The 16,129-nt window shown below is 37.3% G+C and overlaps 2 protein-coding genes across 2 annotated transcripts; both read left to right on the top strand.

Moving 5' to 3' along the window:
* The first annotated feature begins 1,973 nt into the window (after positions 1-1,973).
* On the top strand, positions 1,974-2,927 carry LOC101121354 (olfactory receptor 11G2-like). The gene has a single exon (XM_004010937.3). It carries the CDS (start codon positions 1,974-1,976, stop codon positions 2,925-2,927), a length of 954 nt encoding a protein of 317 aa, XP_004010986.3.
* An 11,326-nt stretch (positions 2,928-14,253) lies between these two features.
* LOC101121100 (olfactory receptor 11H6-like) lies at positions 14,254-15,219 on the top strand. Its single transcript, XM_015096759.3, has one exon. It carries the CDS (start codon positions 14,257-14,259, stop codon positions 15,217-15,219), a length of 963 nt encoding a protein of 320 aa, XP_014952245.3. The 5' UTR covers positions 14,254-14,256.
* Positions 15,220-16,129: the final 910 nt, after the last annotated feature.

Here is a 16,129-nt window from a genome sequence, read left to right as displayed (position 1 = left end):
ATGTGCTTAAGTACAATTTATATGTTCTTAAGTGAAAGACACTCTCATTTATAGTGACTAGCCAAGATTCACTAGCTCCATAGCTTCAGTTTCTAGACAAGATGACATTTATTCTTTCTCAGCTACTGTACAAAAGCTTCAGTTGAGAAAAATGATATAATTATTCATGACGAAAATCTTAAATAATCTTCTTTTGCAAAATCTTGCTTCACAATTGCAATAGATCAAAGGAGACTGTCTTTGAGGACAAAATAAACACACACACACACACACAGAAGCACCTGTGTACCACCTGATATAATGTGATTGCTATGAGAAGCAAATAGGTTGAACTAACAGCTTGCATTCAGACTTGATAAAATCTATATATCCCCATGAGCAATGAAAATACATAAATAACAGTCCTTTCACTTTAGGTGCCAAATGTGATAGCCAAGAGTAGGCTTCTAAGAAAGCAAGACATAAAGCTTTGATTCAATAACTGCAAACTAGGGGAAGAGGGGAGCAAAAATGATTAAGCAAGATATTCCATGTCAAGATTGTCTCGATAGAAGATGCCTAGAATGAGTATAAAAATGTTTCAGAGGTTATGCGTAAAAAAGAGAAAAAGAGACCAAACATAGAAAGCAGCTATGAAAATAATGGAAATGCCATGCACACAAATCAAAATCTTTTCTCTACGTCACAACTTTTTTGCAGCAAAATGGGCCAAGTCTAGTCACATTCAACAGGGCAGTCACTCCAAGTAGTTGCTCTCCTTAAGGTCCGTTGCCCCAAGTGGCATATCTAGTTCTCATGTTCATGAGATGATATCAAAATTTTCAAGCTGAGATATTTAGGTGCCAAAGGTTAGGGCTCTTCTCGTGCTGTGGAACTGAATCCAACAGGCTGGACAGAGAAAAAACATTCTTGTACGCCAAACGTGTTTAGTACAGTCACATAATATACCACCTGTGCTGGTACCAGAGAAGCCCTTTTCATCATTACTTAGCAATGTCTTGCTGCTGCTGCTAAGTCGTTTCAGTTGTGTCCGACTCTGTGAGACCCCACAGACAGCAGCCCACCAGGCTCCCCCGTCCCTGGGATTCTCCAGGCAAGAATGCTGGAGTGGGTTGCCATTTCCTTCTCCAGTGCATGAAAGTGAAAAGTGAAAGTAAAGTTGCTCAGTCATGTCTGACTCTTAGCGACCCCATGGACTGCAGCCTACCAGGCTCCTGTGTCCATGGTATTTTCCAGGCAAGAGTACTGGAGTGGAGTGCCATTGCCTTCTCTGAACAATGTTTTAAACAAGCACAAAAAGAAATATTCCCTGTATCCTTTCTTTGTTATCTCAGTGAGACAGAGCCTTTTGAAATTTCATTTGCTATTATCAATATCACTAATTACAAAAAACTAATTTTACATAATACTTTAGAAATTCCACATATGCTGATTTGTATGTACTATTCTTTTTTATGGTAAATAGATGAGAAAACACACATAGAAGGTTGTGACTCAGAATTACACACTTTACACTTACGTGTTATCCAGGATCCCAATCTAGTTTAATGTTTATGCCAAACCATGTTCTTATTTATATTATTATTTGCATCTTATCAAAATGAAGGTCTTCCCTGGTGGCTCAGCAGTAAAGAATCCACCTACCAATGCAGGAAGAATCCCTGGAGAAGGAAATGACAATCCATTCCGGTATTCTTGCATGGGAAATTCCATGGACAGAGGAGCCTGGCGGGCTATAGCGCATGAGGTCACCAAAGAGTCAGACATGACTACCTGACTAAACAATAACATCAAAATGAAATCATACTCTTAGGCAATAGGTTATGATGATCACAGTTTGGGTGCTTTAAAACAAAACTCATTGTTTATTACTTAATCTCCTCAAAATGGTAATGAAATTAGGATTTTTCAGGAAGAATCAATATACTCTGTTAAAGTTCAGTAACTTCTGTCATCCCATGTCTTCCAGATTAATGAATATGTCCAGCAGGGAAACCACCCACTCTGTTACCCACTTTATCCTCCTGGGCTTTTCCTCAAGCCCAGAAATGCAGCTCCTCTACTTCGGGCTCTTCTCAGCAGCCTATATCCTGACCCTGATGGCGAACACAGCCATTGTCTGTGCTGTGCGGTGGGATCAGCGCCTTCACACCCCCATGTACATCTTCTTGGGGAATTTCTCTTTCCTGGAAATATGTTATGTCACCACAACCGTCCCTAATATGTTGGCCAACTTCCTGTCCTCAAGCAAGTCCATCTCCTTCGTGAGTTGTTTTGCACAGTTCTATTTCTTCTTCTCTTTCGGGTGTGATGAGGGCTTCTACCTTTGCATCATGGCCTTTGACAGGTATCTTGCCATCTGCCGTCCTCTGCATTACCCATGCATCATGACTAAAGAGCTCTACACTGGCCTCGTCATCTTTGGGTGGTCCTGTGGGTTCATTCTCTTCCTAACCCCTGTTGTTCTCATTTCACAGTTGCCCTTTTGCAACCCAAATGTCATTGACCATTTTATGTGTGATCCTGTCCCATTGATGATGCTGTCCTGTTCTGAAGACACCACCACACAACTCATTTACTCTGCTTTCAATGCTGTTTTCATGACTGGCACCTTTCTCTTCATCCTTTGCTCCTATGCGCTGGTGATTCTGGCTGTGTTAAGGATGCCCTCAGCAGCCAGCAAACGCAAGGCTTTCTCTACTTGTGCTTCTCATCTGGCTGTGGTAATTCTGTTTTTTGGTTCTGTTATGGTGATGTATGTTAGTCCTGGATCAGGACACCCAGTGAAAGTGCAAAAAATTGTGACCTTATTTTATTCTGTAATAACACCCCTCTGCAATCCTCTAATTTATAGCCTCAGGAACAATGAGATGAAGGCTGCTCTAAAGAAAGTCTTTTGGGCTGAAATATCTGTTCTTAAAACATAAATCAGAAGTCATAGTGAACTAAGTTGCAACACAAGCTATCTGAATAAGACACAAACAAGATGGTTTTCTAGAAAATTTAATAATTTTGGTTAAGGAACTGTTACAATAAAGCCTACTATTATGATAAAAGTAACCCACTACATGAGGATTAGTCTTTTTTAAGAAATAAAATTGTCTCAAGAAAATTGATCTTTTCATTATAACCACGCTTTTAAAAGGAAGTATAAATCTGCTTTGTATTTCAGAATTGAAACAGTATATAAGGATTCAACAGGATTCATAAACTTGTTTTGATATTTACACTGCAAAATATTCTCCACTGGTAGTGACTGAGTAAAAGGAAGGATTACTGTATGAAATAAGTACAGCCTTATAGGTGTGATATTTTCACTCTGCTCCAAAGAATAATTCATGTTTCTACTCTAAGGATCATAAAGAAACAAATAGCCTTAGATGGATATTAAATAGTAAGTCAGAAAGTACTCAAAATAAGGATTAGGAATTTAGTGGCTAGTGTTTATTCAAATAGTGTTAAGATATATGCTAAATGTAAGGGCATTAGTCAGGACTTAACTCCCTATGCTGCAAATCCAGTGTCAATTGATAGGTTGTAGGGCCATATTTCATTTCAATATTTTTGCCATTTGACATATTTAAGTATTATCCAAAATGTGTCTAAAGATCTTCTATTTAAAATATATAATTACAATATATAATAAAATATGTACTTACAAATGTTTGTTTGATTATGCATTTTATTTTCAACCTTAGTACATATTATTTAAAGATGATTCTAAGAATATAACAGAGAAATAAAGTGTAATTTAAGGGAGCCACACTTATAGCCTTCAGAAAATCATCTGTTCCACAAAGTGACGTACAACTGAAATTGGACTTCCTTTAAGAAAGAACCAAGAATTTGAAGTTGTCTGGACATGGAGGGACAGAATTTCTGGGGGTTCAATAACAAGTTTCTCTGTCCTATTTCACAAAATGGACTGAATGGGTGAACAATTGCCTGGACAAATTATCTACCTAAGCAAAAACGCTTAATTAAGAACATTATCTAAAATAAAGATGCTGTTTCCCCGATTATTTTAACCATTATTTCCTTCTGAGTGCTTATGGTTTGTTCATTCTACAGTCATCCAACTTTCTTAGAGCAGATAGGGAAAAGAGATTAAAATGTGTAGTGAATAAAATGTACTGTTGTTTCTAAAGATGTGTGGTTTCTGCATTTGTAACCGATTTTGGGATAATAATTAACTAGGCTTTTTGCATCTCACACGTTGCATATCAGAAACACTTAGCTTGTAATTCAGGCTGCTGATACTTAAAATGGAATTAATTAATTTATTAATTAAAATGAAATGAAATTCAACTTTTTTAGTAACTTTTGCTTAATTCAGGACTTTATAAATTAAGGATATAGTGAAATCTAAACTTCAAATTTGTCTAATTTATTTTAGGAGATTATTTACAAGGATACAAGCAAAGTCTATCCTACTCAATAAATAATTTCTTGTTTTACCACTTCCCTCAAATACTTCCCTCAATCTCACCATCAAAAAGTGACATTCTTTCCAAACCGTAAAATAAATTCTTATCTCCTCTCATACAGAGGTCAGCCTTGCAGCCTACTACCTTTATTTCAAATACATGTACTACTCTTTCTAAGAATTTATCAGTTGCTAATCACTGAGCTAAACTACTTCTATAAACTAAATCCAAATTTACCAACATGCTTTTCTAGGAATAATCCATGTGAAGTTAATAGGAAAGGAGGAAAAATATCTGCTGAATTTTTTTAAGTGCCATATTTAAATAAAGCAAGTAAAGGGTTACACCAAATTAAGCAAATTCATGAAGTCTTCAAAACATTATAAGTATTATGAATCTCTAAAATACATGTACTGAAATGGAGCTTTATCCAATTTTGACAGGATAACTTTATTTTCTCCCAAATCACCTTATGGAACTGTTTCACACTGAATATTTTGAGAACAGTCACTTAATTTAGTATATATAATATACATTTATTTTATACATATAACAACCTTCTGGAGCAAGTTATCAGTATGATGTTAAAAAATTAGAAAATTAACAGTTTTAGTGAGGTTCAGGAATTTCCCCAATATCACACAACTAAATGGTAATGGACCCAGACATTTATTGTAGCAGATGCTTTTGGTGAGCTTCTTTTTCAGCTGCAGTGGTACTGAATAGTTCTACATGAATTTTAACTCATACTAACAGTGTCCCACTTGAAAACCACCACATATCTTTCAAATTTCTGCCTCAGCATTTCTCAAAAGTCATTAGAATCAGCCACTTGGTGGCAAGTTGATTACAGTAGTAACCCCTTCCTTTACGGAGAAGGGGTTTATCCTTCTGAAATTTATCCTTTCTGAAATTGCCACAAGTTCTGGAGACTGGTTGTGTTTCCCTTTTGATAATTGCACACATTTTCTGTTCACAAAACAGACATCTTTCAATTCTACATCATAGATGTTATAAATACGTAATCTCAAGGTGTGACTATGTTCCTAAGCATAAAACCAAAGTATAAACCATTAAAAGAAAGAGCATGTGACTACATAAAAAAATAGCTTTGGTTTAAAAAATTACTATGCACATGTATTGAATAGGTAAATTTCAAAAATAGCAAAGATATTTATAAGTTGCAAGAAATTATTTTAAATCAAGAAAAATGAACACATGATTAGAAAAATGTCATATACAAAAAGGAAAACAAGGCAAAATGACCAAAAGTGTTTTTTAAACTCAACCTAATTACTAATTAAATAAATATACATTCGAATAATAACACATTACTGCCAGAGTCCAGCTCCAGCAACCAGGGAATCAGACTGAAGAGATGGGCGGTGTCAGCGAGTTACAATGCAGCATCTTATTTAGTTTTCTTGGAGTGCATGTTTATTTCAAGCTTTAGATTCTCTTTTATACTTTTACAAAAGCATTAGGTCAGAGGTTTGACATTTTCAATTTCCCCTCACCCAGATTTATTGCCTCCATGCATCATTGTTGTCCTTCAAGCAGAGTTTCTGCTTCAGCGGTTCTCTCAGAATTGTGTTTACTTTAACTCGTGATTACATTGTAACTCGTGCTTATATCTAGGCTGCATACCAGAAACCTCAGTTTATTTCTTATCTTTCTAAATCCTGTTTGTCCCTAGTATCCTGAGCTCACTATCTCTTAAAAAGGCTTCTAGTTATTAATATCTCTAAAACTCCTAATCTCTATAAGCTATAGTAAAATATGCTAACATTACAACATTCCTTAAATCTTTAGCATCTAACTATTTTTAATTATTCCTAAGCCCTAAATTCAGCAAACTCTTTTGCAATAAACATTTCCCTCACAAATAAATTTTAGATAATCCTTCCCATGGCCTCAAGCTGTGGCCTACGTGCTTATCCTGGAACACTCTCTTGTTAAGATCCTTGAACATATCATTTATGAAACAAATCTCCAGTCCAGGTCTGATGCATGATACTGGATGCTTGGGGCTGGTGCCCTGAGACGACCCAGAGGGATGGTATGGGGAGGGAGGAGGGAGGGGGTTGAGGATGGGGAACATGTGTATACCTGTGGTGGATTCATGTTGATGTATGGCAAAACCAATACAATATTGTAAAGTAATTAACCTCCAATTAAAATAAATAAATTTATATTTTAAAAAGATCCTTGAACAAACAAATGTCAATGATTAACTTTATGAATTATTCTCTGAGCACAACTGCAGAAGGCTTTGTGCCTTCTCATGCTCCTCTCAAGAAAGATAAGCACCTTAATATTCTTTTCAGTCAACTCACCCGAGGAAAGGAAAAAACAAGTCAGAACCCCAAGGTCTAACTCCTTCATCCCAGGTCCGTGCCTGCAGGACAAAGAGAGGGAGTTGGGGCCATGCCTCCATTTTGTCAGTAATGCCTAACGCGGCTCCCGAAACATTACTTTAAAATATTCATAATGGTAATTTTTAGACAGAATTATAATAAGATGTATGTGTGTGTGTGTGTTTCAAATGTGAAGAAAATGAGCATTCTCACTATCTGCTGGTTAGACTGTAAGTTAGGACAACACTTTTAGAAAGCAATCTGGCAATATGGCAAATAAAAGCCTTAAAATTATATATATTTTTTCATCAGCTAATCCACTTATACTAATTCACTGTAAGAGAACATCATCACAGAACAGTTTGTAATAGAAAAAAGTTGCAAAGCAATCTAAATGTCCAACAGGAGAGAACTACTTATATTACACTGTAACCATAAAATGATTATGTTCCTAGTAGTGATTAAATCAATCAGCATTTGGGGAGAAAACAAGAGGAGAAAAAAATATATCACCAAACAGTGCTCTAAAGACAGTGTGAGTGTGTGTGGAGCAGTGGAGGGAGTGAGGAAAGTTATGGGTGTAACAGGCATTTTTCACGTAATCGGGGTCTCACTGAGCCACTGCCAGGTGCCTGCTTCCAAGCCTATTAAAATTCTATTTCTGCCCAACTTCTTCGAGTCAGGGATGCCACCTCTTGTCTGAGATTAACAGTCATATCAAAGTTGCATGGGAGACTCTCAAAAGGCCAGAAAAGTCTCAGAATTAAATTAGTTAAATTTGCTTTCATTTGAAAATTCATTATTCAATGTACAGGGCATGTTTGGTGAGAACAAAAGAAGCAGAATGGTGAAATTAAGCACTACCTATATCATCCCCAACAGTTTGGATATCATCAATCTAAAGTCAAGTATAAAGTGATAAGTATTTGGCCACTTCTTTCTTCTGCCCAAATTCACAAGGAACACAGCAACACTAAGAGTCTTTATGTCTGGCCTGGGGAAGGCTGTTCAAAGAGAGGGACCTGGCATCCTGGGCCATATTGCCCAAAACTGAACCTGGTTCAACATAGCCCTTGGGGCTTAGCTGCCATACATTCCACAATATCCTGCCTAGAACAAAGAGTGCCTGGGAAGGTCCAATTTGCTGGGATACACCACTTCCTGCCAATGACTTTCAAGTCCAGTGCTGATTTTTTCCCAGATTTTGAATCCAGAAACTTAATCAGCACTTCATTTTCCTTGGGTTTCCTATCTTAAGCAACGATTTTCAGGCCCAAAGTACAATTTCTCTTCAGCAGTAAAATGTCCTGTTTGACTAAAGTTTAGAATGTCCTGGATTATCCAAACTGGACACAGTTCTCATATCCCTAGAGCTTCACTGTATAAGCTCCACTACCCATGGACAGATCAAGAGGAACAAAAGTGGCAGTGAACTCACTGTCAACATCACAGAGCCTTGGTTGCCATGGCACCAATTCTAGGAAGAAAACACAGAGAAAGCAAGTTGTAGAATGAAAAGAAAAGAGAGAACATGTAGTAATCATGAAGAGTGACAGAAAATATATGGTCAAACTTATATTTGAAAGATTTATCTGAAACTGAAACATCTAGAAAAATTCAATTTTTTTCAGGATGGCTTTCTTTCTTGGGGCAATTGACATATCCAAGAGGACTGGTTTCTGAGGTATTTCTGAAGTTAAAAAGAGAAAGAACTCATTTGGAAGGTTACATGCTAATGAAATAGTAAAAATAAACATTATCAATAACAAAATATTTTAAAAGGTTAGACTGTCATCATCAAAGCAACAAAGAATGAAAAGTTTTTATAAACAAGTCATTGAGGGAGATTAAAGATGAGTCTGCAAACACAATGTGAAAGTATCAGTAGGTCTATGACTTGCAGATACATCACTGGTGCTTCCAAAATGGAAAATTAGAGTAACCTTAAGTTATTACTAGAAGAAGCAACAGGAAGCAGGGCTACAGTAAAAGGACCTGGTTACTGTTAACTCAGAATTATTTTTCCCCCAGGTTGCATTCTGCTGGAACTAATGAACATGGAACAGAGTGAGTGGGCTGCTTCAAATATTGCTGCCTTTGTCAGCTTCCAATATTGCTGCCTTTGTCAGCTTGGATTAGAGACTTTCTGGTTGGTTTTGGACACCTGGTGTCTCTGTGCTAAAATAACTAAAGCTTGGAGAAGAAAGATAGAGTCTAGCACAAGGAACAGAGTCTAACAGAAGTAACATCTGAATCTGGTCTGACTCCTACCTTGCTAGGAGGCATTGTGTGCTCATATTATGTTGTGTTCAACTCTTTGAGACCCTTTGGATTATAACCTGCTAGGCTCCTCTGTCCATGGGAGTTTTCAGGCAGGAATAGTATTACCAAGAATTCAAATGCACCTCATTGTCAAGACTACTCTATGTCTACTTACACAGCAAAGAATAAACAAGAATTAAAGTTGTGCCCTTGAATGGGATCTTTGCTGGAACTTTTGCCAAAGTAGCTCATTACCTTGAAAGCTGCTTACAGGCAATAACTATTTTAAACAAATCTTTGTTCACAATAGCAATCATTTTTCAGAGAAATTTGTTGTATCAAGATAAAATAAGATGTTAAGCCATAAACCAGATTCTGAACAACTTTCTCAAATATAGTGGTTGAAGTAAAACTATTTAAGGAAGACAAGAAGCCAAAATAACCAGATTAATAGAATTTTCCCAGAGGGATAGAAAGGCATAACAATGACCAGGAAAGAATAACAGGTAGAAGCCATGGGCAGATTAGATATAATTTTTCACTCTAGGCACCCTATTTGTAGAAAAAGATAAACCAAATTGAGTTAGAGCCAAATATAAACTCTTACCCTCTGTGGGCTTCTGTTCAATCATTTTAAAAGGATGAAGCAGTATTTAAGAGTTTAATGAGCATTACAGGCTCATTGGTAAAGAATCTGCCTGTAATACAGGAGATCCAGGTTCAATTCCTGGGTCAGGAAGATACCCCGGAGGAGGAAATGACAATCCACTCCAGTATTCTTGACTGGGGAATTCCATGGATAGAGGAACCCGGTCAGATACAGTCCATGGGGTCACAAAGTGTCGGATATGACTTATCAACTGAGCATGCACGCATATATATTAGGTAATGCATATGAAATCTCCTGACATAGTAATCAGCAAATAGCAAGTACTGAACACTATCACCTAAACATAATACAAAACCAGATAGAGTGTTTATATCCATTGAGACAGGAGAAGGTAATTTGAAAACCTAAGAAGACATAAAATCCTTGAGGTTGAGGGTATGATAGAAGGCTCTGAATGTTAAGTGAGACCCTAGGTTTTCTTATACTCATGAGGATTGAAAGTTACTGGACAGTTCCAGTGTGAATCAGTCCCTGCCACCGGGAGTCTACTTAGGGAATACAGACCAACTTTTTTTTTTTTTTAATAGAAAAGTACTTTATTTTAGTAGTCTTAAAGATTACACTTCTATGTATCAGCAGCAATTCAAATTGTAATCTTTTATTTTTTTTTCTGGAATTGTATCTTGATTATTGTTTTTCTTTTAATTTTTTTTTTTAAATTTTAAAATCTTTAATTCTTACATGCATTCCCAAACATGAAATTCTTACATGATAGTATACATGTTAGAATGCCATTCTCCCCAAAGTCCGTTATACACATCTGTGTCTTTTTCCTGTCTTGCATACAGGGTCGTCATTGCCATCTTCCTAAATTCCATATATATGTGTTAGTATACTGTATTGGTGTTTTTCTTTCTGGCTTACTTCACTCTGTATAATTGGCTCCAGTTTCATCCATCTCATCAGAACTTTTAACACTGCTGTACAGACTGATAAAGATAGGCAGGGAGGTCACTTTTAGTGGGTCATGGGGAAGATACTTGGGCTTTCTCAGGGGCTCAGCGGTAAAGAATCTGCCTACCAATGCAGGAGATGCCAGACATAGGTTCAACCTGGGTCGGAAAGATCCCCTGAAGGAGGATATAGCAACCCACTCCAGTATTCTTGCTGGGAAAATCCCATGGACAGAGGAGACTGGTGGGCTATAGTACACAGGGTCACAAAGAGTCAGATACAACTGAGCATGCTCCCACAAGAAGATACTCAGGATTTGGGAATTTGTTAAAGTGAACTTTCAATGTCATTTGAAGAAACACATATGCTAACAGGGAAGCTCTAGGAGCCTTAAAGCAACTGGTGATATCCAACATGGAGCTGGTTTTAAATCCAGAGCCTGTCTGTGGGTGTCAGCAAACTAGAGGGGCCATTACTAGGTGACAGTCTCACCGATGGATTCAGGAAGGCCTTTTCAGCTTTGAGCTCAACACTGAAAGTAAAACACACTTGGGGATTGAATGCTGCACTCTGATTGTCCCTGCTGCTCCTGAGGGATAGCCTCTAGGGACAGAATGTGGCCAGAAAGGTATACATATTAAAACCCAGAGTTTCTTGGCATTTTATTCTTTTTTTTTTTTTTTTTTTTTTGCAGCTAAAGAGAATCCTTTGTGAGGCTCAAAGTGTGGCAGAGTGTCACCAGGACCCCCAAATTCTTCATCTAGGATCTTTAAGAGGGCACAAGTGGTAGCCCCTTGACTGCCAGCTGCAATGTCCACTGTGTGTATTATTGCTACAGAAGGAGGGCTGTGAATGTTCCTTTGGATTTTTATTTATAAATATATTTCATATTATAAACAAGGTAATAGATCAAATAATATATAATTTTTTACAAAATCTTCATTCTTCCTGGTAGAATCACATCTATCCAGCATACAATTGTTCAAAAATCCCATCAGGAAATTTTAAGCTGACACTTCTCTGCTTTGCATTATTTTTCAGATAAAGAAATGATAGAAGCTAATGAGCTTCATATCACCTCAAAGGAGATAAAACTTTTGTAAGTAATCTATATTTATTTTCATTAAGTGTAATTAAGATTGACGAATTCTTGTATTTGCAGTGAAAGGAAAAATCAGCATGTAGTCTCAGGTAGAATCCACAGTGACCCAAGGCAAGGAGAGAAGGGCCCTGGGTGAATTGAACTTAGAAGAGTGAGACAGGAACAGAGGAGTTTTTTATTAGGAAAGGAAAGAAGACATTCATGAGACTACCAAGTTGTATTACAGATAAAAATTTGAAAGAAAATCTGTTGTTTCTTTCTCTTTTTCTTTGATGACATTTTCCTTTTTCTTATTTCGAATTCTGATTTAATGTCTGCTCATTCAAGAGCCACTGTTAAAACATCAAAGACTTCTCACATACTCTTATTCTTACCTTAATTTTGAGGTGAGATACACTGATTCTGACCACGAGTGAAGGGGGAGTTCCCATTCAAATATAACACCCCTGCCATGCACCTTCCTTCCACTATTTTTCTTTATCAAGTTTCTTTGCCCTGTTTACACAGAATCTTACCCGCCATAGTCAGTTCAACTGTATTTACCCATCATAGCCAGTTCAACTGTATAAGTAAAATTATGGTCACAATAAAAAGTGTGATGGCTGTTACTATGCATACTTTAACTAAATATCAAATATTAAAAATTTAGGTTGTCTAGTTCTGATTTGAAGCATCATATCATCCCTTCCAATCACTGAATTTCCAGTCAAAGTCTTCTCCCAGCCCATCACCTGGGATGTATTCTTCATAGTTCATCTCAACTCACCCATCTGAATGAACACAAAACTCTTTTTATACTTGATCTCCCTTTGGTATTTGATGGAAGCTGCTAGTTTGGAAGATACCTGCCTCATCATCTTAGCAATGTACCTGATGTATACTATAGAGAGAGACTGTGAGAAATATGTGAATAATCTTTTCCTATAGTATGTAGCCTCAGTCACTAACACAGCTTTACTGAGGCTAGTCCTCCACATGCACAAGTGGAAATTTGATATAGGCAAGTGGCAGAAGAACAAATTGAATACAATACGTAAGGAAACACAGCTAATATATACATAGCTGACATCTGTGTAGGGAAAAAAGTTGGATTTTAGAATCAACATGCTCAGAATGACAATAAAATTCTATGCTACATTGAAGGTGTTTTTTCTTAAGGCTCTAGAACTGGAAAGGAGACAGAGTAGAATTTACTGAGATAATGTTAATGATGGTCACAATAAATGCTTCATACATCACAGCCCCTCACTACCTTAGAAGTCAAATTTTAAAAATATGTTCAGAAATTGGTTCAAGTCAGAGAGCTTGCCTGATACCTCAGTTGGTGAAGAATCCGCCTGCAATGCAGGAGACCCCAGTTCGATTTCATTTCGGGTTGGGAAGATCCGCTGGGGAAGGGATAGGCTACCTACTCCAGTATTGTTGGACTTCCCTTGTGGCTCAGCTAGTAAAGAATCCGTCTGTAATGCCAGAAACTCGGGTTTGATCTCTGGGTTGGGAAGATCCCCTGGAGAAGGGAAAGGCTACCCATTACAGTATTCTGGCCTGGAGAATTCCATGGATGTATAGTCCATGGGGTCGCAAAGAGTTGGACATGACTGAGTGATTTTCACTTTCATAAAAAGTGCCAAAAATTAGGACATAGGACAAGTAGAAGTTAAATAGCAGCTTAAGAAACTAATAGATACTGTCTAAAATGGAATTTGTGGCAATGTCTTCATCATCCTGCTTCAGTTAACAGCCATCCAGGACAGATATCTTGAAAAAATGTTAACTGACAACATAGTAAGGTACTCTTTTTGTACTGACCTAATTCAACTTCATAGTAATTTATTATTTTTTTACAACATGACAGGCTTTAATATTTCTTCATTCATCTTTTACCTCTTATTCATATAAAATTATTCTCTTTGTCTTGTTGAAGACAAGCCTTGAATTCTGCTTTTCTGCTATGAATATTGCCAGGCCATTTTTTTTAATTGAAGTAAAATTGACTTGCAATATTATATTAGTTTTAGGCATACAGGATCATGATTCAATAATTTTATACACTACAAAATGATCACCACAATAAGTCTAGTCACCATCTGTTACCATAATAATTTGAATTTTGATTTTTCTTAGAATTTTCCAAAATTCTAAATAAAATTTTCTTTGCAACAAGGAGAAAAGAAATTAGATGTATGTATGAGGGTGTATCTTATGAAACTTTACATCAAGGAAGAATTAAGGTAAATGCAAACATAGGAAACAATCTTGACTCTGTTACATGATGTCAGTGAAATTTATACTCTGAAAAAAATGGAGACTGTTACAGGAGGTGCTGTGAGAGCATATAGTAACATATTGGCTCAGGTTCTCAAAACTCTGCTCTCATTGCACTAAGCTAGATCATTGGGAAATGAGTTAAATTCAGAACCATATGGAGCCCTTTCACAAAAGTGCATTAAAGGAGTAAATAGAAGTCAGAAGATTTAAAAAAAATGACCTTTCAAGAGAAAGACATGGCTAATATAATGATCATTCCCTTCATAGATCAGAAGAATGCACATCTCAGAAGCCAGTAATACCTCTGGGTCTGTGAGTGAGTTCATTCTCCTGGGCTTCCCCTGCCGCAGGGAGATCCAGATCCTCCTCTGTGTCATGTTCTCCCTCGTCTACCTGCTGACCCTCCTTGGGAACGCAGCCATCATCTGTGCCGTGTGGTCAAGCCGGAAGCTCCATACACCCATGTACGTCCTCCTGGCCAACTTCTCCTTCCTGGAGATGTGCTACGTCAGTTCCGATGTGCCCAAAATGTTGGCCGACATCATCTCCCAGACCAAGAGCATCTCCTACGCTGGCTGCCTGCTCCAGTTCTACTTCTTCTTCTCCATGTGTGCGGCTGAGGGCTACTTTCTATCTGCGATGTCCTTTGATCGGTTCCTTGCCATCTGTCGACCTCTGCATTACCCCACCATCATGACTTATCAACTCTGCGCCCGATTAGTGGTTTTCTGCTGGGCAGGTGGCTTTTTATCAATACTGATGCCTGCAGTTCTTATGTCTCGGGTGCCTTTCTGTGGCCCTAATGTCATTGACCATTTTTTCTGTGACCTGGGACCATTGCTGGCACTGTCCTGTGCCCCTGTGCCCAAAACTACTCTAACGTGTGCCACTGTAAGCTCGCTTATCATTTTCATCACCTTCCTCTACATTCTTGGGTCCTATACCTTAGTTTTGCGAGCTGTACTTCGGGTCCCAGCTGGCTCAGGCAGGAACAAAGCTTTTTCTACCTGTGCCTCCCATTTCTTGGTGGTTTCCTTGTTCTATGGCTCAGTGATGGTGATGTATGTGAGTCCAGGCTCCAGGAGCCATCCTGGGACACAGAAATTTGTGACCCTGTTTTACTGCATGGCAACCCCATTCTTTAATCCTCTGATCTACAGCCTCCGGAACAAAGATATGAAAGATGCATTGAAGAAAGTCCTCTGTGCATCAGAAATTTCTAAAAATGCAGAGAAATGATATACAATTTTACATCATTATTCTCTCAAGAATTCAGAATTTCTCTCAAAAAAAAACTGTTTTCTGGGCATGTCTGAGTATCTGACTTCTTAATCTCATAAAAGTATGATTCATTACACACACCAAAAAACTCTCATCCTATCTCAAAAGAAAATACCCACAGTTCCAAAGATCTATTGCAGCAAAATTTCATAGTTTTTATTCACCAGTGTATTAATACAATTTTTATGTTTTAAAGATTTTTTTGTAGTCCTAAAACTAATGTAATCAAGTTGGTATATACAAAACTAAGGCTCATGTTTCCAACTTGCATCTTGGCTTTTATCCTAATACTGTTTTACGCACTTTAAATTTATCAACTATTTTTTCCCAATTATAAGTTTGTCTATAATGAGAAATATCACCAACTTACTATGCTCATGAAAAAAGCCAGTTGCTTAATTTATAAGATCAAGGACTCAATATCTGTCACTGAAACAGTAGTGTTTTTCACTTGTGTTTTCTTTAATACCGAGCACTGATGAGCTATACACAGTATGTAGCAAATTAAAATAGGAATTTATATGGTTTCTTCTTAAGGAAAATTCTTGGTCCAACTTTGAAGAGAGTACAAAGACAAGCACACATTCACATGTGCCAAATCATTAAGTATTCCCTACTCAAAACTGCGTTTCTGCACCTTCCAAGCTTCAAGTAGAGGAACATTTACTGTTAGCAGAAAACAAGCATGAGAAACCAGAAAACAGACTCTGCCAATTAAATCAAGGCAGTCAGCACTTAACATAAATTTTTTGGCTTGACCTGATCATCTGCCTGTACTCTGAAATGTTCATATTTTATTTTTTAATTAAAACATTTATTGAGGCAGCATTGGTTTATAACATTATGCAAGTTTCATGTGTTCAACAAT

This window comes from Ovis aries, chromosome 7 (genome assembly GCF_016772045.2).
Source record: "Ovis aries strain OAR_USU_Benz2616 breed Rambouillet chromosome 7, ARS-UI_Ramb_v3.0, whole genome shotgun sequence".
NCBI lineage: Eukaryota > Metazoa > Chordata > Mammalia > Artiodactyla > Bovidae > Ovis > Ovis aries.
Note: the sequence above shows the minus strand (reverse complement) of the source record. Positions and strands in the feature narration are given on the sequence as shown.

Excerpts from the sequence above, each read along its gene's own strand:
- LOC101121354 (XM_004010937.3), top strand. The coding sequence starts at position 1,974 with ATGAATATGTCCAGCAGGGAAACCACCCACTCTGTTACCCACTTTATC.
- LOC101121100 (XM_015096759.3), top strand. The coding sequence starts at position 14,257 with ATGCACATCTCAGAAGCCAGTAATACCTCTGGGTCTGTGAGTGAGTTC.